Source organism: Coregonus clupeaformis, chromosome 6 (assembly GCF_020615455.1).
Source record: "Coregonus clupeaformis isolate EN_2021a chromosome 6, ASM2061545v1, whole genome shotgun sequence".
NCBI classification, from domain to species: domain Eukaryota; kingdom Metazoa; phylum Chordata; class Actinopteri; order Salmoniformes; family Salmonidae; genus Coregonus; species Coregonus clupeaformis.
Window position 1 is genome coordinate 46,287,207 of NC_059197.1, and position 22,183 is coordinate 46,309,389.

At 47.4% G+C, this 22,183-nt stretch overlaps 1 protein-coding gene across 4 annotated transcripts in view; it reads left to right on the forward strand.

Annotated features, from left to right (window-relative positions):
• The first annotated feature begins 11,896 nt into the window (after positions 1-11,896).
• The window catches only part of LOC121567472 (rap1 GTPase-activating protein 2-like), a 77,448-nt gene continuing 67,161 nt past the window's right edge, over positions 11,897-22,183 (forward strand). For all 4 annotated transcript variants that reach the window (XM_045220852.1, XM_045220853.1, XM_045220854.1 and 1 more), the window contains exon 1: positions 11,897-12,193. In XM_045220852.1, coding sequence (XP_045076787.1) covers positions 12,048-12,193 — 146 coding nt within the window. In that variant the 5' untranslated portion in view covers positions 11,897-12,047. The remainder of the gene's footprint in view (positions 12,194-22,183) is intronic.

Consider the following 22,183-nt stretch of genomic DNA (forward strand, 5'->3'; position numbering starts at 1 on the left):
TTGTTGTTTACGAAGCATGTGACAAATATAATATAATTTGATTTGAATGTTTGTTTGTTTGTATAGATTAACTGGTGCCTTGGAACGTTGTATAAAGGGGATTGGGGGACCTTTGCCTCATATTCCTATGCAGTAATTGAGACCTTGTGAGGTCACAGAGCCATGCTTTGGCACTGATGACAGAGAGGCTGCTCTCTAATGACACCCTATTTCCCCACAAAGTAGTCTGGTCCAAAGTAGTACACTACTATGTCTGGGAATAGGGCGTCATTTGAGATTTTGCCCAAAGTGGGTGTCACCAGAGGTTTCCGTCACATTGCCTGGCTACAAAGGGCACCGATTGACCCATGATGGATGGGGTGTCAGACAGGCAGTGCTGTGGGCACCCAGCAGCAGAGGAGGGGTCCTAATGGTCGTCTGGGCTGAGGTGAGGCACTGTGAGAGTGATGAAGTGGTGCCAGCCAATGGCCCTTTGAGATTCAGAGCAGAACTGAGAGAGAGAGAGAGAGAGAGAGATATCAGAGAGAGGGTAAAGTGAGAATGGAGAGGGAGAGGGAGAGAGAGAGAGAACAGAGATTGCTCTTATATCCCTTGGCTTTTGCCCAGGAGGAAGTCGTGTGTGTGTGTGTGTTTGTGTGGGTGTGCTCACGCACCTGCCTGCATGCATGCTTGTATGTGTGTGTGTGTGCGTCCCCTGGCTTAGCAGAGACAGTGTTACTCACAGCAGGCAGCTGTTCAGAGCTTCAGGTGACATTGGGGCAAGAACACAGTCCTCCCTAGTAAATCACCTTAAAATAATTACAACATTCTGAGTTTGTGGCACTCAAAGACACTGGAAAGGCATTGGGTGATGGGGAAACAACCTGCCTAAGTCACCGTATCCTTCTCTGGGACTGAAACTGACTCTTGCTCCCCCAATGGAAAGTTCCGGAGCTACTACATCTATTACTTATTTGTCAAGCCTAAATGTTCTCCTCTCCTGCCTTGCCATCTGTCGCTTCTTGACAAACACATGGTGTCTTGTTTGTCGGACTCAGCAGCCCCTGGCTCTCTGGGCCTCTTCCCTCTTTATGAGGAATGATGGCGGGAGGGGGCAGGGAGAGAGGGGGCATGGAGAAATAAACAGAAAAAGATGCAGGGTGAGAGAGGGGGAGAAATTGAAAGATAGAGGCAGAGAGAGCGAGAGAAAGAGAGATGGGGAGGGAGAGATGGAAAGAGCGAGAGAGAGAAAGAGAGATGGGAAAAGAGATGGAGAGAGTCACATGGATGGAGAGAGAGAGAAAGAGAGAGAAGGGGGAGGAGGAGGAGGAGGAGGAGGAGGAGGAGGAGGAGGAGGAGGAGGAGGAGGAGAGAGGGCTAATGTCATAGTAATGACATGGTCACAGGGCTGGTCTACAATATGTTCAGAGGGCCAAGTCGTTACCGCAGTGTGTCCAAGTCACTAAAGCGGAATTAATGAACAGCTCAGCCTGAGGGCAAAATCTCTAGGAATTGGATTGTAGAGACTCTATATCTCTTGATTCACTGTATTTTATAATGTGTGTTTCAATTAACAGTTGATGTTCCATTTGACACGACAATATGCCCTTATACCCTTACATAGTAGAACTGATGTTATTACAGTCATAACATCATGCTATTACATTTGCATGTAGTATTGTTGATATGATTTCAAGATGTACTGTATCTGTATCTCATAATAAAGCAATACGGCCCGAGGAGGTGTGGTAAATGGTCAATATACCACGGCTAAGAGCTGTTCTTACGCATGCCACAACGCGGATTGCCTAGATACAGCCCTTAGCCGTGGTACAGTATATTGAACATATATCACAAACCCAGAGGTGCCTTATTGCTATTATAAACTGGTTACCAATGTAACCATACCCATGGTACACGGTCTGGTATACAGTACCACATCTTTCAGCCAATCAGCATTAAGGGCTCGAAACACCCGGTTTATAAGGTCTGATATACCACGGCTTTCAGCCAATCAGCATTCAGGGCTCGAACCACCCAGTTTATAATGTCTCTTATAATATTGCATGCACCCTGTTGCATTCCCTTTCATGTTAACTTAGTGTTTACATTATGAGATACTGTATGACAGTGGGTCGCACAGCCTAGGTCTATTAATATACTGTACATGAAGCAGACATGGTGACGCAGTGTACTTTACACACACACACACTTACATTCACGCACCCATACACCCAAGTGTGATGATGATGACTTGCTGGCACACCTATCCACAAGTGTGTGAGCCCAAGGGATGTTTTAATTGCTGTCGTTGTCCACTTGCCAAGAGAAAATGTAGAGAAAACCTCTGGAAAAAGAGAGGAAATATTTTCTACAAAGACTAGGCAGTTCCTGAAACAGACACATACTGTATGCAATGTGTATGATGTTCTTACATCCTCTTGCATGTCAATTATATGTTATGTCATAAATACATGTGATTATTGCTATTATTATATATATTAGTCTGTATATCTGGATACTAAGTGCTTGTGAGTCACCATGGCTCATGACTCTACCGTCCATATTGCTTCTCTTAGCTTATCATACACGATTGATTTGGTCATTTTTCAGTAACTGTCACACCCTGGCTCTGGGACTCATTATGTTGAGCCAGGGTGTGTTCATTCTATGTGTTCTGTTTCTATGTTGGGTGTTCTAGGTTGTTTATTTCTATGTTTGACTGAGTGACTCCCAATCAGAGGCAACGAGTGTCAGCTGTGTGCTGGTTGTCTCTGATTGGGAGCCATATTTAACTGTCTGTGTTTCACTTTGTGTTTGTGGGTTTTTGTTCCGTGTTCGGTCATTGTCACTGAGGACTTCACGAGTCGTTTATTGTTTTGTTATTTCGTGTGTATGCTTTAATTAAAATAAGCAAGTATGTTCGCAACTAACGCTGCGCTTTGGTCCACTCCTTCATACGACGTCCGTGACAGTAACACACGGCTAGTGATTGTTGTGCTCAATAACATCATAGCTGGAACGCACTTTTGACCAATCAGATTACGTGGTCTTAACTACACTGTAACCGTTTCATAATACAGTATATTGACTCTCCAGGTTGTGATATATTGCAGATGATTATTTACAGTATGTCATTTATCATGCAGTGGTATGATGTACACTACCGTTCAAAAGTTTGGGGTCACTTAGAAATGTCCTTGTTTTCGAAAGAAAAGCAATTTGTTGTCCATTAAAATAACATAAAATTGATCAGAAATACAGTGTAGACATTGTTAATGTTGTAAATGGCTATTGTAGCTGGAAACAGCTTTTCTGGTTAGAGCCAGTTTGCACTGTTCTGTGAAGGGAGTAGTACACAGCGTTGTATGAGATCTTCAGTTTCTTGGCAATTTCTCACATGGAATAGCCTTCATTTCTCAGAACAAGAATAGACTGACGAGTTTCAGAAGAAAGTTATTTGTTTCTGGCCATTTTGATTCTGTAATCGAACCGACAATTGCTGATGGTCCAGATACTCAACTAGTCTCAAGAAGGCCAGTTTTATTGCTTCTTTAATCAGCACAACAGTTCTCAGCTGTGCTAACATAATTGCAAAAGGGTTTTCTAATGATCAATTAGCCTATTAAAATGATAAACTTGGATTAGCAAACACAACGTGCCATTGGAACACAGGACTGATGGTTGCTGATAATGGGCCTCTGTACGCCTATGTAGATATTCCATAAAAAATCAGCAGTTTCCAGCTACAATAGCCATTTACATCATTAACAATGTCTACACTGTATTTCTGATCAATTTGATGTTATTTTAATGGACAAAAAATGCTTTTCTTTCGAAAACAAGGACATTTCTAAGTGACCCCAAACTTTTGAATGGTAGTGTATATATGTAATTGTTATGTAAGAGCTCTGTCAACACTAGATAGTGTGTCACAGCCATACAACTGCTATCACACATTAGGAGAGGAGCAGGCAGGGTGGGGCACTAGGCTAGGGCTAACTTCTCAATAAGCTAGCTAGCCACATCTCAATAAGCTAGCTGGCCTCATCTCAATGAGCTAGCTGGCCGCATCTCAATGAGCTAGCTGGCCGCATCTCAATGAGCTAGCTGGCCGCATCTCAATGAGAGCTGTAAAGATCCTGGCACCAGTGCTGATAGGGCTGGAGTGAAAACGGAACTCCTTGAATGGGCCGGGCTCCAGAGCCACATGTTTGCCCTGTGCGTTCCGCCGCTATTTTGGGCCTGTGAGTTTAGTTTGGCACCGACCGTTGGTCATTAAATCCTACAGGCCCATCGCCGCAGTCACCTTGTCCGAGAGGGGTATGTGTATGTGTGTGTGTGCATGCGTGTGTGAGTGTGTCGTCTTTTATCATTTGGTTTGCTCCCGTTCTTGAGAGGCTGTAGCTGTCTCGTGACAGGAGTTGTTCCACTAGACGTGTGAGATGAAGAGAGAGGGGGAGCGAGAGAGCAGCGGATGGAGGAGGGGTGAGGAGAGAGGGAAAGTGCTGAGTTAAGTGTGTAAGCAAAGCACTCGTTTGTAGTCAGAGATGGGTGTTCCTCTGCACCAGCTGTGAAGGTCATCTCTCCCATATGCCAAAGTCTTGGTGAGAAATCAGTGGTGTGTGTACGTGTTTATGTGTTTCTACGCTGGGTGGTGAGGACGATGAGATGGCGTAGTGATAGTGGCATCTCTTTGTTTATGAGACACAGTTGGTGGTAAAGTAAGCATTTCACTATTAGTCCACACCTGTTGTTTACGAAGCATGTGACGAATACAATTTGATTTGATTTGGCATTTGTGTGACACTGTGACGTGGCGTAGTGAGGTGGTAGGATGACTGGAGTGGCTGGTTGGCAGTCTCTTTTAAGCACTGCTGTTTGTGTGTGACGACAGCAAAGCGTGCCAGGATGGCAGAGTGGTGTATTTTCATTTGTTACACACTGGGGGGTTTGTGTGTGAGTGCACCCTTGGGATGAGTGCTTAGTATGTATGCTTGTGTGTCAGTCTCTATGTGTGTGTACCAGACAGGATCGGTGGCTCTCACAGCTGCTTCTGGTTGTGTGACAGCCTGGGATACAGGCGTCCCATTTCCCACCTACTGACGTACAAGCACACAAGCCCCGAGTGATCCACCGGGGTGGAGGAGGCGCATGAAATGATCTACCCCAAAGAAGAGCAGCAGTGGTGGGGGAGAGGAGGAGAGGACTCAGGGTGGGACTGGGAGAGGAGGAGGCATCATGTGAGCACGGAATGATAGGGCTGAGGTGTGTGTGTTCATGTGTTTACATAAGCCCCTGTGGAACCTGGCTCTCCAAATCAAATCAAATCAAATGTTATTTGCCACATGCGCCGAATACAACAGGTGTAGACCAATGCAATGCAAATAGTTCAGGTAGCCATGATTAGCTGTTCAGGAGTCTTATAGCTTGTGGGTAGAAGCTGTTAAGAAGCCTTTTGGACCTAGACTTGGCGCTCTGGTACTGCTTGTCGTGCGGTAGCAGAGAGAACAGTCTATGACTTGGGTGGCTTGAGTCTTTGACCATTTTTAGGGCCTTCCTCTGACACCGCCTGGTATAGAGGTCCTGAATGGCAGGAAGCTTGACCCCAGTGATGTACTGGGCCGTACGCACTACCCTCTGTAGTGCCTTGCGGTTGGAGGCTGAGTAGTTGCCATACCAGGCGGTGATGCAACCAGTCAGGATGCTCTCGATGGTGCAGCTGTAGAACTTTCTGAGGATCTGAGGACCCATGCCAAATCATTTCAGTCTCCTGAGGGGGAATAGGCTTTGTCATGCCCTCTTCACGACTGTCTTGGTGAGTTTGGACCATGATAGTTTGTTGGTGATGTGGACACCAAGGAACTTGAAGCTCTCAACCTGTTCCACTACAGCCCCGTCAATGAGAATGGGGGCGTGCTCAGTCCAGTTTTTTTTCCTGTAGTCTACAATCATCTCCTTTGTCTTGATCACGTTGAGGGGGAGGTTGTTATCCTGGCACCACACGGCCAGGTCTCTGACCTCCTCCCTATAGGCTGTCTCATCGTTGTCGGTGATCAGGCCTACCACTGTTGTGTCGTCAGCAAACTTAATGATTGTGTTGGAGTCGTGCCTGGCCATGCAGTCATGAGTGAACAAGGAGTACAGGAGGGGACTGAGCATGCACCCCTGAGGGGCCCCTGTGTTGAGGATCAGCTTGGCAGATGTGTTGTTACCAACCCTTACCACCTGGGGGCGGCCCGTCAGGAAGTCCAGGATCCAGTTGCAGAGGGAGGTGTTTAGTCTCAGGGTCCTTAGCCTAGTGATGAGCTTTGAGGGCTCTATGGTGTTGAACGCTGAGCTGTAGTCAATGAATAGCATTCTCACGTAGGTGTTCCTCTTGTCCAGGTGGGAAAGGGCAGTGTGGAGTTCAATAGAGATTGCATAATCTGTGGATCTGTTGGGGCGGTGTGCCAATTGGAGTGGGTCTAGGGTTTCTGGGATAATGATGTTGATGTGAGCCATGACCAGCCTTTCAAAGCACTTCATGGCTACAGACGTGAGTGCTATGGGTCAGTAGTCATTTAGGCAGGTTATCTTAGTGTTCTTGGGCACAGGGACTATGGTGGTCTGCTTGAAACATGTTGGTATTACAGACTCAGTCAGGGACATGTTAAAAATGTCAGTGAAGACACTTGCCAGTTGGTCAGTGCATGCTCGGAGTACATGTCCTAGTAATCCATCTGGCCCTGCGGCCTTGTGAATGTTGACCTGCTTAAAAGTCTTACTCACATCAGCTATGGAGAGCGTGATCACATAGTCATCCCGAACAGCTGATGCTCTCATGCATGCTTCAGTGTTGCTTGCCTCGAAGCGAGCATAGAAGTGATTTAGCTCATCTGGTAGGCTTGTGTCACTGGCCAGCTTGCGGCTGTGCTTCCCTTTCTAGTCTGTAATAGTTTTCAAGCCCTGCCACATCCGACGAGCGTTGGAGCCGGTGTAGTACGATTCAATCTTAGTCCTGTATTGACTCTTTGCCTGTTTGATGGTTCGTCGGAGGGCATAGCGGGATTTCTTATAAGCGTCCGGGTTAGAGTCCCGCTCCTTGAAAGCGGCAGCTCTACCCTTTAGCTCAGTGCGGATGTTGCCTGTAATCAATGGCTTCTGGTTGGGGTATGTGCGTACGGTCACTGTGGGGACGACGTCATCGATGTACTTATTGATGAAGCCAGTGACTGATGTGGTGTACTCCTCAATGCTATCGGAAGAATCCCGGAACATATTCCAGTCTGTGCTAGCAAAATCGTCCTGTAGCTTAGCATCTGCGTCATCTGACCACTTCCTTATTAACCGAGTCACTGGTGCTTCCTGCTTTAGTTTTTGCTTATAAGCAGGAATCGGGAGGATATAGTTATGGTCAGATTTGCCAAATGGAGGACAAGGGAGAACTTTGTACGCGTCTCTGTGTGTGGAGTAAAGGTGGTCTAGAATTTGTTTTCCTCTGGTTGCACATTTAACATGCTGGTAGAAATGAGGTAGAACGGGTTTAAGTTTCCCTGCATTAAAGTCTCCGGCCACTAGGAGCCCTGCCTCTGGATGAGGATGGGAGGAGGTGGGAGGAGTGGGAGGTGTGGGAGCTTGTTTGTCTCTCTCTCTGTCACCCCAGAGCCTCACTGACACACACACATCTGCACCCGGACACACACACACACACACAGGGGAGGCTTGGAGAATCCTCAGCTGGGATACAGATCCCTGATCAGCTCTACAGACAGATGAGCAACAACAAAACAACAAAAGCATTTCCCTCATCTCCTCCGGTCTCCTAAGTCTCACTGGAGTTGCCAAGGAGACAGGTGTCCGTTAGGCAGATTAGGGCTTGGCCCGGTGTTATCATGACATAGACAGAACACTGGAGATACTATGCAAATGGTTCTAGCACCTCTACCTTGATTGTTGTTACCTTTGTTGACTTTGTTGGGGCTGGTTTGCCAGATTTGCTGTCTGAAATGACTTTCTGTGGAAAGTAATTTTATTGGGTTCAGGCTTAAAGGGTTGAAAGCCCCTCACTGCTGTATTGAGGCTTAACGAGGGTGAATACCTGATGAGGCCCTGATTTCCAAGGGAGATTGTAGAGGCAGGGCAAATATCAGAGCTATTATAAATCAATTAATAATTAATAATATGAATATGCCATTTAACAGACACTTTTATACAAAGCGACTTACAGTCATGCGTGCATACATTTTGCGTAGAGGTGGTCCTGGGAATGGAACCCTGGCGTCTACCCTGGCGATGCAAGCTCCATGCTCTAACAACTGAGCTACAGAGGACCACTTGTATTTATAATTGTAGGGATGCAAAAGTTGTTATATTCATAAACAATACAGGATATCATCACTTGTTATAAGAGCTATTCCACCTATAGTAACAAACATCCATTCCCACTAACAGAATACATACCAACAGACAGGTATCATCATACTATACTGTAACCTCCCACACACTATGATCCATTTACTGTATCATGTCTATGGGCTCTCATGCTGTGTTGTCCACATACATGTATCTATAGACCCTCCACTGTTGAGCCTGTGAAGACACCTGCAGCTTTGTCCATCCAGGAGGGCCTTTGAGAGTGCAGGGCGAGAGTTCACACTGTACTGTACTGTCCAGAAGAGATGGCAGACAATAGGAGGAGGGGAGGAGAGGGGGGTGAGAAACACCACCATTCATGTCAGTCATTGAGCTGTCAAACAGAGAGGAGATGAAAAGCAAACAGGTGGCCAAAGGAGGAGAGGGAAGGACAGAAAAGAACGTCCCGCTGGCTGCAGTGGGTTCTGGGTAAGAATGATGGTGACTCGTGTTTGCTAAGCTGTGGGGCGTAGCTAGAGCATCAGCTGGCCTCAGACAGAGATGGAGGGAGGGAGAGGAAGAGAGATGGAGGGAAGAGAGAGGAAGAGAGATGGAGGGAGGGAGAGGAAGAGAGATGGAGGGAAGGAGAGGAAGAGAGATGGAGGGAAGAGAGAGGAAGAGAGATGGCGGGAGGGAGAGGAAGAGAGATGGAGGGAGGGAGAGGAAGAGAGATGGAGGGAAGGAGTTGAAGAGAGATGGAGGGAAGAGAGAGGAAGAGAGATGGAGGGAAGAGAGAGGAAGAGAGATGGAGGGAGGGAGAGGAAGAGAGATGGAGGGAAGAGAGAGGAAGAGAGATGGAGGGAGGGAGAGGAAGAGAGATGGAGGGAAGAGAGAGGAAGAGAGGAGGGAGGGAGAGGAAGAGAGATGGAGGAGGAGGGAGAGAGAGATGGAGGGAAGAGAGAGGAAGAGAGATGGAGGGAGGGAGAGGAAGAGAGATGGAGGGAGGGAAGAGAGAGGAAGAGAGATGGAGGGAGGGAGAGGAAGAGAGATGGAGGGAGGGAGGGAGAGGAAGAGAGATGGAGGGAAGAGAGAGGAAGAGAGATGGAGGGAGGGAGAGGAAGAGAGGAGGAAGAGAGAGGAAGAGAGATGGAGGGAGGGAGAGGAAGAGATGGAGGGAAGAGAGAGGAAGAGAGAGGAAGAGAGATGGAGGGAGGGAGAGGAAGAGAGATGGAGGGAGGGAGAGGAAGAGAGATGGAGGGAAGAGAGAGGAAGAGAGATGGAGGGAGGGAGAGGAAGAGATATGAGGGAAGAGAGAGGAAGAGAGATGGAGGAAAGAGAGAGGAAGAGAGATGGAGGGAGGGAGAGGAAGAGAGATGGAGGGAGGGAGAGGAAGAGAGATGGAGGGAAGAGAGAGGAAGAGAGATGGAGGGAGGGAGAGGAAGAGAGATGGAGGGAAGAGAGAGGAGAGAGAGATGGAGGGAGGGAGAGGAAGAGAGATGGAGGAGGAGAGGAAGAGAGATGGAGGGAGGGAGGGAGAGGAAGAGAGATGGAGGGAAGAGAGAGGAAGAGAGATGGAGGGAGGGAGAGGAAGAGAGATGGAGGGAAGAGAGAGGAAGAGAGATGGAGGGAGGGAGAGGAAGAGAGATGGAGGGAAGAGAGAGGAAGAGAGAGGAAGAGAGATGGAGGGAGGGAGAGGAAAAGAGATGGAGGGAGGGAGAGGAAGAGAGATGGAGGGAAGAGAGAGGAAGAGAGATGGAGGGAGGGAGAGGAAGAGATATGAGGAAGAGAGAGGAAGAGAGATGGAGGAAAGAGAGAGGAAGAGAGATGGAGGGAGGGAGAGGAAGAGAGATGGAGGGAGGGAGAGGAAGAGAGATGGAGGGAAGAGAGAGGAAGAGAGATGGAGGGAGGGAGAGAGGAAGAGAGATGGAGGGAAGAGAGAGGAGAGAGATGGAGGGAGGGAGAGGAAGAGAGATGGAGGGAGGGAGAGGAAGAGAGATGGAGGGAGGGAGAGGATGAGAGATGGAGGGAAGAGAGAGGAAGAGAGATGGAGGGAGGGAGAGGAAGAGAGATGGAGGGAGGGAGAGGAAGAGAGATGGAGGGAAGAGAGAGGAAGAGAGATGGAGGGAAGAGAGAGGAAGAGAGATGGAGGGAGGGAGAGGAAGAGATGGATGGAGGGAAGAGAGAGGAAGAGAGATGGAGGGAAGAGAGAGGAAGAGAGAGGAGGGAGGAGAGGAAGGAGGAGGGAAGAGAGGGAAGAGAGAGGAAGAGATTGAGGGAGGGAGAGGCAGAGAGATGAGGAAGAGAGAGGGAGAGAGATGGAGGGAGGGAGAGGAAGAGAGATGGAGGGAGGGAGAGGAAGAGAGATGGAGGGAGGGAGAGGAAGAGAGATGGAGGGAGGGAGAGGAAGAGAGATGGAGGGAGGGAGAGGAAGAGAGATGGAAGGAAGAGAGAGGAAGAGAGATGGAGGGAAGAGAGAGGAAGAGAGATGGAGGGAGGGAGAGGAAGAGAGATGGAGGGGAGGGAGAGGAAGAGAGATGGAGGGAGGGAGAGGAAGAGAGATGGAGGAAGAGAGAGGAAGAGAGATGGAGGGAGGGAGAGGAAGAGAGATGGAGGGAGGGAGAGGAAGAGAGATGGAGGGAGGGAGAGGAAGAGAGATGGAGGGAGGGAGAGGAAGAGAGATGGAGGGAGGGAGAGGAAGAGAGATGGAGGGAGGGAGAGGAAGAGAGATGGAGGGAGGGAGAGGAAGAGAGATGGAGGGAGGGAGAGGGAGAGAGATGGAGGGAGGGAGAGGAAGAGAGATGGAGGGAGGGAGAGGGAAATTGAGGGAGATGAGGAGAGAGATGGAGAGAGACAGAGATCGAGGGAGAGATGGAGAGAGAGATATTACTAGCGTTTGGTTTCTCATTTCTCTAAGCCTATCTTCTATTTGTTCTGTGCAGTTACGCTTCAATTCAAATGTTCTTGGCAACTGCAGAAGGCTTCTGATATGCTGTTTAAATTGAGATTTCACAAAGAGAGCGTGTGAAAAAACACAGAGGTGAAATGGAACAAGGTCACAGAGGAGATTAGATAGGAAACAAGGACGGCAAAATGAGAAGCCATTAGCCATACGTTATATACAATATGACAAAAAGCACATAGCATTAATCTCAAATAGCAATAATCTCAAATAGCACATAGCAGTAATCTCACATAGCAGTAATCTCAAATAGCACATAGTAGTAATCACAAATAGCATTAACCTCAAATAGCACAAAGCAGTAATCACACATAGCAGTAATCTCAAATAGCACATAGCAGTAATCACACATAGCAGTAATCTCAAATAGCACATAGCAGTAATCACACATAGCAGTAATCTCAAATAGCACATAGCAGTGTGAAAGCAGTCAAGACTGTAAAAGCACACAGAGTATCAGGTACAGAGTGAGGGAGGAGGAGGAGGAGTAGGAGGAGGAGGAGGAGGAGGAGGAGGAAGGGGCAGTGTCTACACCAAGCCCTGCCTATCAGGCTGAGGTGGGCAGGGATAGAGAGCCGGGAAGGAGGGAGCGAGTGAGGGAGAGGGAGAGGGCATGAGAAAGAAAGAGGTAGACAGAGATGCAGAAATACAGTCACTCTGCCTGTGCCGGTGAGGTTGTGTGTGGCAGTGCTGCTGTAGAGTGTGGTCCGTTAGGACCAGGACTAGCCCATCAGGGACTACAGCACAACCCAGTCTGGATCCACAACCAGACACCATGTCAGGCTCCACTCCCGAGCCTGCTCCTCCGAGGGTCCACTCTAAAAAGGCTGGGATCCGGGCTGCGGTGATTCTAATCGGACTCCTGCAAAAGTCGCGACGAGCGAAGGAGAGAGAGAGGGAGAAGGAGAGAGAGAGAGAGCGGTGGGTGAACTTTCTCTGCTGTTTGGTCTCCTGGCTGGTCTGGTTGGCTGCCTGCCTCAGAGGCTCATACACTCTCACTGCGGTGTTAAGTTGAGCTTTCAGAGCAACTTTTATTGCCTGCCATTGTTAGTGTCAGGCTGTCTATAAGTGGTGTTTGTATACACAGGTCGATGCTTGTGTGTGTCTTGTGTTTGTCCTTGTCTTTTGTGTGGATGTGTTTGTGTGCATGTGTGTTGTTTTGTTTTGTTTGTTGTTTTGTCATTTAGCAGACGCTCTTATCCAGAGCGACTTACAGGAGCAATTAGGGTTAAGTGCCTTGCTCAAGGGCACATCGACAGATTTTTCACCTAGTCGGCTCGGGGATTAGAACCAGCGACCTTTCGGTTACTGGCACAACGCTCTTAACCACTAAGCTACCTGCCGCCGCGCGCGTGTGTGTGTGCGTGCGTGCGTGCGTGCGTGCGTGTGTGTGTGTGTGTTGTTCTTGACACCACTGGTGTCTATATGTGCATATCTGGGTCAGTGAAATGACAGGAGAGAGAGAGCGAAGTTAAAGGTGAAGAGGTGTCAGTTGAGAGCTTGTAAAAGAGAAAAGAGAGGGAGAGAGAGGAGAGAGAGAGAGCGCTATGAGTGCCTCTTCAACCTATTGTACCCTCAGCTATAGCTGGAGCCACTCCACTTAGGATCCAACATACTGTGTTGTTTAATGCTACATTATATGGCTCTATGTAGGTATAGCTTCCATTTACCCTCTCTCTCTGTACTGTCTCTAGAACACAAGAACAGTTGCTGAAGACTCAAACTGGTCTGGGGAGTTTGAAAGGAAGGGATAGGCTGTCCTCAATGTTAACAGACCAAAACAGATGAGTGTTAGACAGTGATTCAAAGGGAGAGGTCTCAGTGATGTCAGTTTAATGTGTGTGTTACACACACAGAGAGAGAGAGAGAGAGAGAGAGAGAGAGAGAGAGAGAGAGAGAGAGAGAGAGAGAGAGAGAGAGAGAGAGAGAGAGAGAGAGAGAGAGAGAGAGAGAGAGAGAGAGAGAGAGAGAGAGAGAGAGAGAGAGAGAGAGAGAGAGAGAGAGGTTTTTGCCTTTGAAAAGCAGAAATAGCATGGCTGTGAGAGGAGGTTTATTTTCAACACCAAGGCAATCTGATAGTGTGGACACAGTGAGAGAGGCAACAACAGGGGACACGGTTCCAGTGGAAATGAAACAGTGCCCTAAGGCTCTTTATGTTAAAGCCAATGTTAAGCAACAACTTGTATGCACACACACGCACACTGTGCTGCTGTACAAAAAGACATCACTAACACAAACACACGGTCTCACAAACACGTACTATGCAGTACCGCACAAAAAAACATCACTAATAACGTAAACACTTACATTAACACACACTAGTCCTAGATGGTACGCTTCATTGGTTGTGTGTGAGAGCTAGTTTGATGATGAGTTTCTGCTTGTGGTCAGACGAACACACATAGTAACAGTGGTGGTGGGCCTTAGATTGTGTCCACAGCGGCTGTCCTCCTCATTGGACTAGCACAGCTGGGCGACACACTCTTTAAAATCACTTCATGATGGATTTACAATGTATGCTGTTCCTCATTAATTTGAACAGTGTGGTGCTCCCTGGTAGTGTGTGTGTGTGTGTGTGTGTGTGTGTGTGTGTGTGTGTGTGTGTACACTGAGTGTACGAAACATTACGAACACTTGCTCTTTCCATGACATAGACTGACCAGGTGAATCCAGGTGAAAGCTATGATCCCTTATTGATGTCACTTGTTAAATCCACTTCACTCAGTGTAGATGAAGGGGAGGAGACTGGTTAAAGAAGGATTTTTAAGTCTTGAGATTTTTAAGTCAGAGGGTGAATGGGCAAGCCAAAATATTTAAGTGCCTTTGAACGGGGTATGGTAGTAGGTACCAGGCGCACCAGTGTGAGTGTGTCAAGAACTGCAATGCTGCTGGGCTTTTCACGCTCAACAGTTTCCTGCGTGTTTCAAGAATGGTCCACCACCCAAAGGTCATCCAACCAACTTGAAACAACTGTGGGAAGCATTGGAGTCAACATGGGCCAGCATCCCTGTGGAACATTTTCGACACCTTTTAGAGTCCATGCCCAGACGAATTGAGGCTGTTCTGAGGGCAAACGGGGGTGCAACTCAATATTTTCCTAATGTTTTGTACACTCAGTGTGTGTGTGTGTGTGTGTGTGTGTGTGTGTGTGTGTGTGTGTGTGTGTGTGTGTGTGTGTGTGTGTGTGTGTGTTGTACTAGCTTAGTGGCTTAGAATAGGAACCCAATCAGTCCAGGGCATTGTTGCAGTTGAGAAGGATTGAGGGTTCTGGGTTCCTGTCTCCTAACCCTCCTTGTTCCTCCTGGTTGATTGGTAGGCCTCCTCTCATCCCCTGTAAGGGGGGTTAATACAGTGGGGGAAAAAGTATTTAGTCAGCCACCAATTGTGCAAGTTCTCCCACTTAAAAATATGAGAGAGGCCTGTAATTTTCATCATAGGTACACGTCAACTATGACAGACAAAATGAGAATTTTTTTTTCTCCAGAAAATCACATTGTAGGACTTTTAATGAATTTATTTGCAAATTATGGTGGAAAATAAGTATTTGGTCAATAACAAAAGTTTCTCAATACTTTGTTATATACCCTTTGTTGGCAATGACACAGGTCAAACGTTTTCTGTAAGTCTTCACAAGGTTTTCACACACTGTTGCTGGTATTTTGGCCCATTCCTCCATGCAGATCTCCTCTAGAGCAGTGATGTTTTGGGGCTGTCGCTGGGCAACACGGACTTTCAACTCCCTCCAAAGATTTTCTATGGGGTTGAGATCTGGAGACTGGCTAGGACCTCCAAACACGACGAGTTGAGTTTTTACCAAAAAGTTCTATTTTGGTTTCATCTGACCATATGACATTCTCCCAATCCTCTTCTGGATCATCCAAATGCACTCTAGCAAACTTCAGACGGGCCTGGACATGTACTGGCTTAAGCAGGGGGACACGTCTGGCACTGCAGGATTTGAGTCCCTGGCGGCATAGTGTGTTACTGATGGTAGGCTTTGTTACTTTGGTCCCAGCTCTCTGCAGGTCATTCACTAGGTCCCCCCGTGTGGTTCTGGGATTTTTGCTCACCGTTCTTGTGATCATTTTGACCCCACGGGGTGAGATCTTGCGTGGAGCCCCAGATCGAGGGAGATTATCAGTGGTCTTGTATGTATTCCATTTCCTAATAATTGCTCCCAGAGTTGATTTCTTCAAACCAAGCTGCTTACCTATTGCAGATTCAGTCTTCCCAGCCTGGTGCAGGTCTACAATTTTGTTTCTGGTGTCCTTTGGCAGCTCTTTGGTCTTGGCCATAGTGGAGTTTGGAGTGTGACTGTTTGAGGTTGTGGACAGGTGTCTTTTATACTGATAACAAGTTCAAACAGGTGCCATTAATACAGGTAACGAGTGGAAGACAGAGGAGCTGTCTGTGAGAGCCAGAAAGTTACAGGTCTGTGAGAGCCAGAAATCTTGCTTGTTTGTAGGTGACCAAATACTTATTTTCCACCATAATTTGCAAATAAATTCATAAAAAATCCTACAATGTGATTTTCTGAAATTTTTTCTCTCAATTTGTCTGTCATAGTTGACAGGCCTCTCTCATCTTTTTAAGTGGGAGAACTTGCACAATTGGTGGCTGACTAAATACTTTTTTCCCCCACTGTACCTGTCTAACTGGAGTTAAGCACATTCAATCATTACTTATACCATGATTAGAATCACTGCTGCCTGATTATGATACACTCTAGTCATTACTGTTTAACAGTTCCCACATGGATTGTGTCCCAAATGGCACATTATTCACTAGGCCAGAGGGCTATGGTCAAACAGCACACTATATAGGGAATAGGGCCATTTGGGACACAGCCATGGTTGAGAGTGTGAACAGGCTACTAACATGCCCCCCCCCCCTCCATTTAATACAATCTCTTTTTATTTTCTGGCTCACCCTTTCCCTCCCCCCTTCTCTCATTCTCTCCTTCATTCTCCCCTCCCCCACTCTGCCAGTCTCTGTGAAAACAGTTGTGATTAGCAGCTGTTGGGGATCACAAGGAGCCTGCACTGTTAGCCCTCCAGGCATGAACGAAACACACACATGCTACTAATGCACACACACACTCATGCTACTCATGCACGCACACACACATATGCACTCACACATGTATGCATGCATGCACACACACACACATACACACACAATCAGCAAATATCTACTGGGAAGCCTGCTACGGAGTAGGTAGAGGTGACAGTACAGGGACAAGGGTAACGTTGGCTTTAGTCATTGCAGTGAACCTTTGTGTGTGGGCAGTTTATCAATTCATACCTTCATACCACAGAACATAAACACTCAGGCTCTTTATGTGTTAGTGTGTATCTGAAATTCCAGACTTATGGCGTTCCCCTCTACATCTCGCTCTGCATTGAGACTGTGTGAGTTTGTTGATGTTGTTGATGTTTATATTTCTCATTTCCTGTGTGTGTGTGTGTATGTGTGTGCCAGGGTGTGTGTGCCAGGGTGTGCATGTGGCAGTGCCAGGGAGGGAGCCAGTGAGCTGTGGCTCGTGTAATGGATGAGGTTGCATTGTCTCCCTAAAAAGTGGCCGGAGATGGGCACACTGACAGATTGCATGGAGCCCTATTTACAGAGCACAGCTATGTGAAGGGATTGGGGAAGATATTTTTAGCCGGCACTCATCTCCTCTCTCTCTCTCTCTCTCTCTCTCTCTCTCTCTCTCTCTCTCTCTCTCTCTCTCTCTCTCTCTCTCTCTCTCTCTCTCTCTCTTCGTCTCTCTTCGTCTCTCTCTCTTCGCTCTCTCTCTCTCTCTCTCTCTCTCTCTCTCTCTCTCTCTCTCTCTCTCTCTCTCTCTCTCTCTCTCTCTCTCTCTCTCTCTCTCTCTCTCTCTCTCTCTCTCTCTCTCTCTCTCTCTCTCTCTCTCTCTCTTCACCTCTGTCTCTGTCCAGCTGTCTCTCTTCAAACTCTCACTTGTACTGTGGGGGTTGTCTGATATATTTAGGTTTTTAGGAGTTGAAAGTAAGATGGGTTATCTGAAATATCCCGTAGTTCAGTACAGGTCCATTGACAGAGGCTGGGTTAGGTCACACACACACAGAGTTTCCTCTGAGCTCTCCTATTATAACAGTATGGGGTTGGACCAGGCCCAGAGAGGTGGAGACCTTTACTGGTGTTGACTTACAGAAACACCTGGCCTGTTTACCCTCATACTGGGTGGTTGAGAGGGAGGGACCGAGGAAAGGAAGGGGAGGAGTGGGGGAAGGAAAAGGAAGAGGAGTGAGGCAGAGGACATGGGGTGGCAGGTAGCTTAGTGGTTAAGAGCGTTGTGCCAGTAACCGAAAGGTCGCTGGTTCTAATCCCCGAGCCAACTAGGTGAAAAATCTGTCAATATGCGCTTGAGCAAGGCACTGAACCCTAATTGCTCCTGTAAGTTGCTCTGGATAAGAGAGTCTGCTAAATGACTAAAATGTAAATGTAAAATGTAGTGCAGAAAGAAGGGAGAGTCCAATTAAACCTCAACAGGTTTCCCTCTTTATGTTAGCTGCTCTGGAAATAAAAAAATATGTGAAGGCTTGCCAAGTAATTTCTGCCCTTGTTTTCTTGGCACAGCTTAATCCAGAACATCAGTGGAAGGCTTTTACAGCAAAGTGCTCGACTTGTGAGAGGTTCTGAAATGTTAGTCAACATGAAAATGTACTTTTATGACAATAATGATCAGTTACAGAGTACTTTTATGGCGCTTTAATAGACCTCTATATAAATACAGTTGTTACACTGGAAACCTTTATGTACAACATTTTCATGTCAGTTAAGGAATGTTTTTATGACAGTAGATTATGATATCAATAAAGTTGTTACAGTATATTTACAGTATTACTGTAAAGCTTTATGATGTCAGCAATGAAACCCATAGCTCCTCTGTGAGTGGGCCAGAATAAACATACCCCCACTTAGTTCTGGAAGGGCCTGGCACCCTGACATCCCTTGGTCCCCTCTAACTTCCTGACCTTGAAGGGTCTGTCAATAACAGGCTAACAGAGCGTGCCTCTCAGTTCAGGACTGGTCGTAGTGTTGCTCTCAAGGGGCTCTCACATAGAATAGGCATGAGGGTGGTAATGATTCAGCTGTTTGAGTCTGTGCTATGATTATAGTGTTTCTCTGTGCAGTCGAGAGTTCTGAGGATTATTTTGTGTTTATTTGTGTGTGTGTGTGTGTGTGTGTGTGCGTACTCACTTGCGTGCGCACGTTTGTGTGACTGTGTGTGTGTGTGTGTGTTTGTGCACATGCCAAAGTGTGTATTTGTGTGTGACAGCAAGAGTGCGTTTTCATTTGTGTTCTGTCCTAATTTCCCTCTCACACGTCCCTAACTCTAATGCACACAACACATCAATACTCAAAGCCAATTATTCCTTTCCTCTGCTGGCCATTGATTCAGACAGGCTCTCAGCCTCTGTCTCTATTAGGAGCTCATGCCGCTGCTAACCGGAGAGCAGGTGTACAATGACAAGTGGAAATCATCACCCCATCATCCCATCACCCCGTCCTACAGTATGACAACAGGAAAACATCGGACTGGGGAGATGCATGAGGCAGAATGAGATTTCACTCTTAAAGGTCCAAAGCAACCGTTTTTATCTCAATATGAAATCATTTCTGGGTAACAGTAAAGTACCTTACTATGATTTTTTTCAATTAAAATGTTTTTTAAGCAAAGAGACATTTCTCAAGCAAGAATTTTACTAGGACTGTCTGGGAGTGGTTTGATTGGGGAGGGGAAAACAGAAAACTAACTGTTGTTGGCAGAGAGGTTTGGAACTCTCTTTCTTATTGGTCTATTAACTAATTTACCGCCTGGTGATGTCACCAGGCAGGAGGCAGGCCAAAACACTATACCACCAAAAAAGGCTGAAATTTTAGGCGGTCTTTTTAAACAGCTCTTACACTAAAAAAGGCATTATCATCATTTTCACAATTTCACAGTATTATTCCAACTAGGGCTGTGGCGGTCATGAAATTCTGTCAGCCGGTGATTGTCAAGCAAATAACTGCCGGTCTCACGGTAATTGACCGTTAATTAACATAAACACATTTAGCATCTCCTGGCTTCCACACGTAGCCTACAAACCACTGATGCAGTCCTTTGGAACATCTACATTTAAAAAAGTTGAATAAATCCATGTAATATAGCCTACACCATCACAATAAATCCATTATTTATTTTAGACAGGTCTAAAGAAACATGATATTAAGAAAATATAGTATATTTCAGAGGATCAGAATAACATACTCTGAGTTGTCCTTATGATATGCCCTGATCTGGCTATGCCATATGGCTGTGGGCTACACTAGTTCATTTAGCAGACAAGATTTGCTTAGAATTCCGTGGCATTATTTTATAGTATGAAGAATACAATTGAACATAGTTGTGCGGTTAACAAATAAATAGGTACTCCTATATGCTTGATTTAGCGTTATTTCCGTAACTTTAGTTGTGATACAAACATTGGGCTATATGTTTTGATTTTTAATATATTCTAAGGCTGCATGATGCGACTCTAATGATGATTTGAAAAAAGTTGCATGAAAGGCATGAGCTCTGCTTTGTTTTTGCGCAGGTTATGCACACTTCATCTATCTCTCATTCACAATTTGACAAGCACTTGATAATGCCTCGAATTTCCCGGCTGCATCCCCTTTGTGTGGCCGTAATGCCCCCTAAAAAAAATCCATGCCTTTGGCGGTCGGTGGCCGTTGTGCCCTTGGGCTGAATATAATAATTATAATTCCCTTCTCCCAGCACTCACATGGTTCTCCGTCATGTGATCGGGTATTTCTCACAGGCTACAAATGAAAGACAGACACATCAGGTCCAATTCCGTGGTACATATTGACGATATTGGAAGAACTGTCCACATTTACTTTTCGTCAGCCAACAAGATGAGTAGGCCTAACGAACAGCAAAAGCATTAGCCTATGCCAATCTACTATCCCCAATAATACAAAAGTTGACCTATTCTATTCTGTGCGAGAAATAAATATACCAAACGTAGTCTGGGACAGTTGTGGGATGCGGTAGATCCCAAATTAATACAACCACTAGCATCAAAAACCTGTTTATGCAATGAGGCTGACACAATAGATCAGAACATTTAGCTTAAAATGTGTCACGGTTTCGGCCGAGGCTGCCTCTCCTCCTTGTTCGGGCAGGCTTCGCGCTCGTTGTCTCCGGAATTCTAGCTGCCACCGATAGATGTTTCATGTTCGTTTGCTTTTTGTCTGTTTGTGTCACACCTGTTTCTGTTTTACGTAATTAGTGTCCTATAAGTTTCTCGTTGTGTTTGTCATGTGTTGTGTGTGATTGTTTTTCGTCAGTGTTGTGTTTGCTCGGTTGAGCATAGTTTCTCCACTGCGCTGGAGCATAGTTGCACTTGTTCGTGCACCACTTCGTTTGTCGCACCTGTTTGTGCGCATTTGCCTTTTCGCCTTGTGCGTAATTTAGCTGTTGGGCTTAGTTGTCCTGTTGCCTGTGTTGGGCCAGAAATACAGCATTTTGGAACCTACAGTCGGCGTCCTGCATTTGATTTCCTACACTACACCTACACACGCCCTGACAGAATCATACACCAGTCATGGAATCAGCAGGAGCCGAAGCAGCCCAGACAAGACTGGAAGCCCAGGTTCGGGACCAGCAAGAGCAACTCCTGCAGATGGGGAACGCCCTGCAGGAGGTGATTACCACACCCGAGGCTGGGGTTCGCCTCCACCACCGCCCGCCCTGCCAGCACCATCGGCCAGCCCGGCCATTCCAGCGCCGGAACCTCGAGGAGTCCGACTATCTCTCCCGAGGGCTTACGACGGGACAGCGGCTGGGTGTCAAGGATTCCTGCTCCAGGTAGAGCTATACCTGGCCACCGTGCACCCGGCACCTTCAGGGCATGAGAGCGTGTCCGCCCTGATCTCCTGCCTGGCCGGAAAAGCGTTGGAGTGGGCCAACGCGGGAGTGGAGGAAGATCGACGCCACGACCATCACGTACACCGAGTTCTCCCGCCGCTTTAGGGCGGTGTTTGACTCATCTCCCGGAGGGGAAAGCGGCGGGGAGCGTCTGGTCTTCCTCCGACAGGGGAAGAGAAGTGCCCAGGAATTCGCGCTCGAATTCCGTACTCTGGCGGCAGATGCAGGGTGGAATGATCGGGCCCTCATCGATCTATACCGATGCAGCCTACGTGAGGACGTCCGTCGGGAGCTGGCGTGCAGGGACACCAGTCTCACTTTCGACCAGCTGGTGGATATGTCCATCAGGCTGGATAACCTGCTGGCTACCCGCGGACGTCTTGCGGAGGGTCCGTCCATTCCACCCTCCAGCGCCTCCGAGCCTTGTCCCATGGAGCTCGGGGCGCTGGCGCTAGAGAGAGGAGGGGTCGGCAGGCTAGGGGGTCCATCCACTGCACCAACTGTGGTCGGGGAGGACACACCGCTGGCTAGGTGCTGGGGATGGCCTCCTAGGGGGAGATGACGACAGGCCCCGCACTGGGGATTCCTTCCAGGTGAGTAGGCGCCCCACTCACCCAGAGCTCTCTGTTGCCCATTTCTGTATGCCTGTATGTTTTCCACAGGTAGCACCTCATGCCCAGCATAAGGCGCTGGTAGATTCAGGCGCAGCTGGGAATTTTATTGATAAAAAGTTTTGTTTAGCGTTAGGGATTCCCCTCATTCCTGTTGATGTTCATTTTCCCGTTCACGCCCTAGATAGTCGTCCGTTGGGTACGGGCTTGATCAGGGAGGTCACGGCGCCACTTAGGATGTGTGCGCAGGGGGATCATCAGGAGATGATTCAGCTGTTCCTGATTGACTCTCCTGCGTATCCGGTGGTGCTGGGCATGCCCTGGTTGAGTACCCATAACCCAGTGATTTCGTGG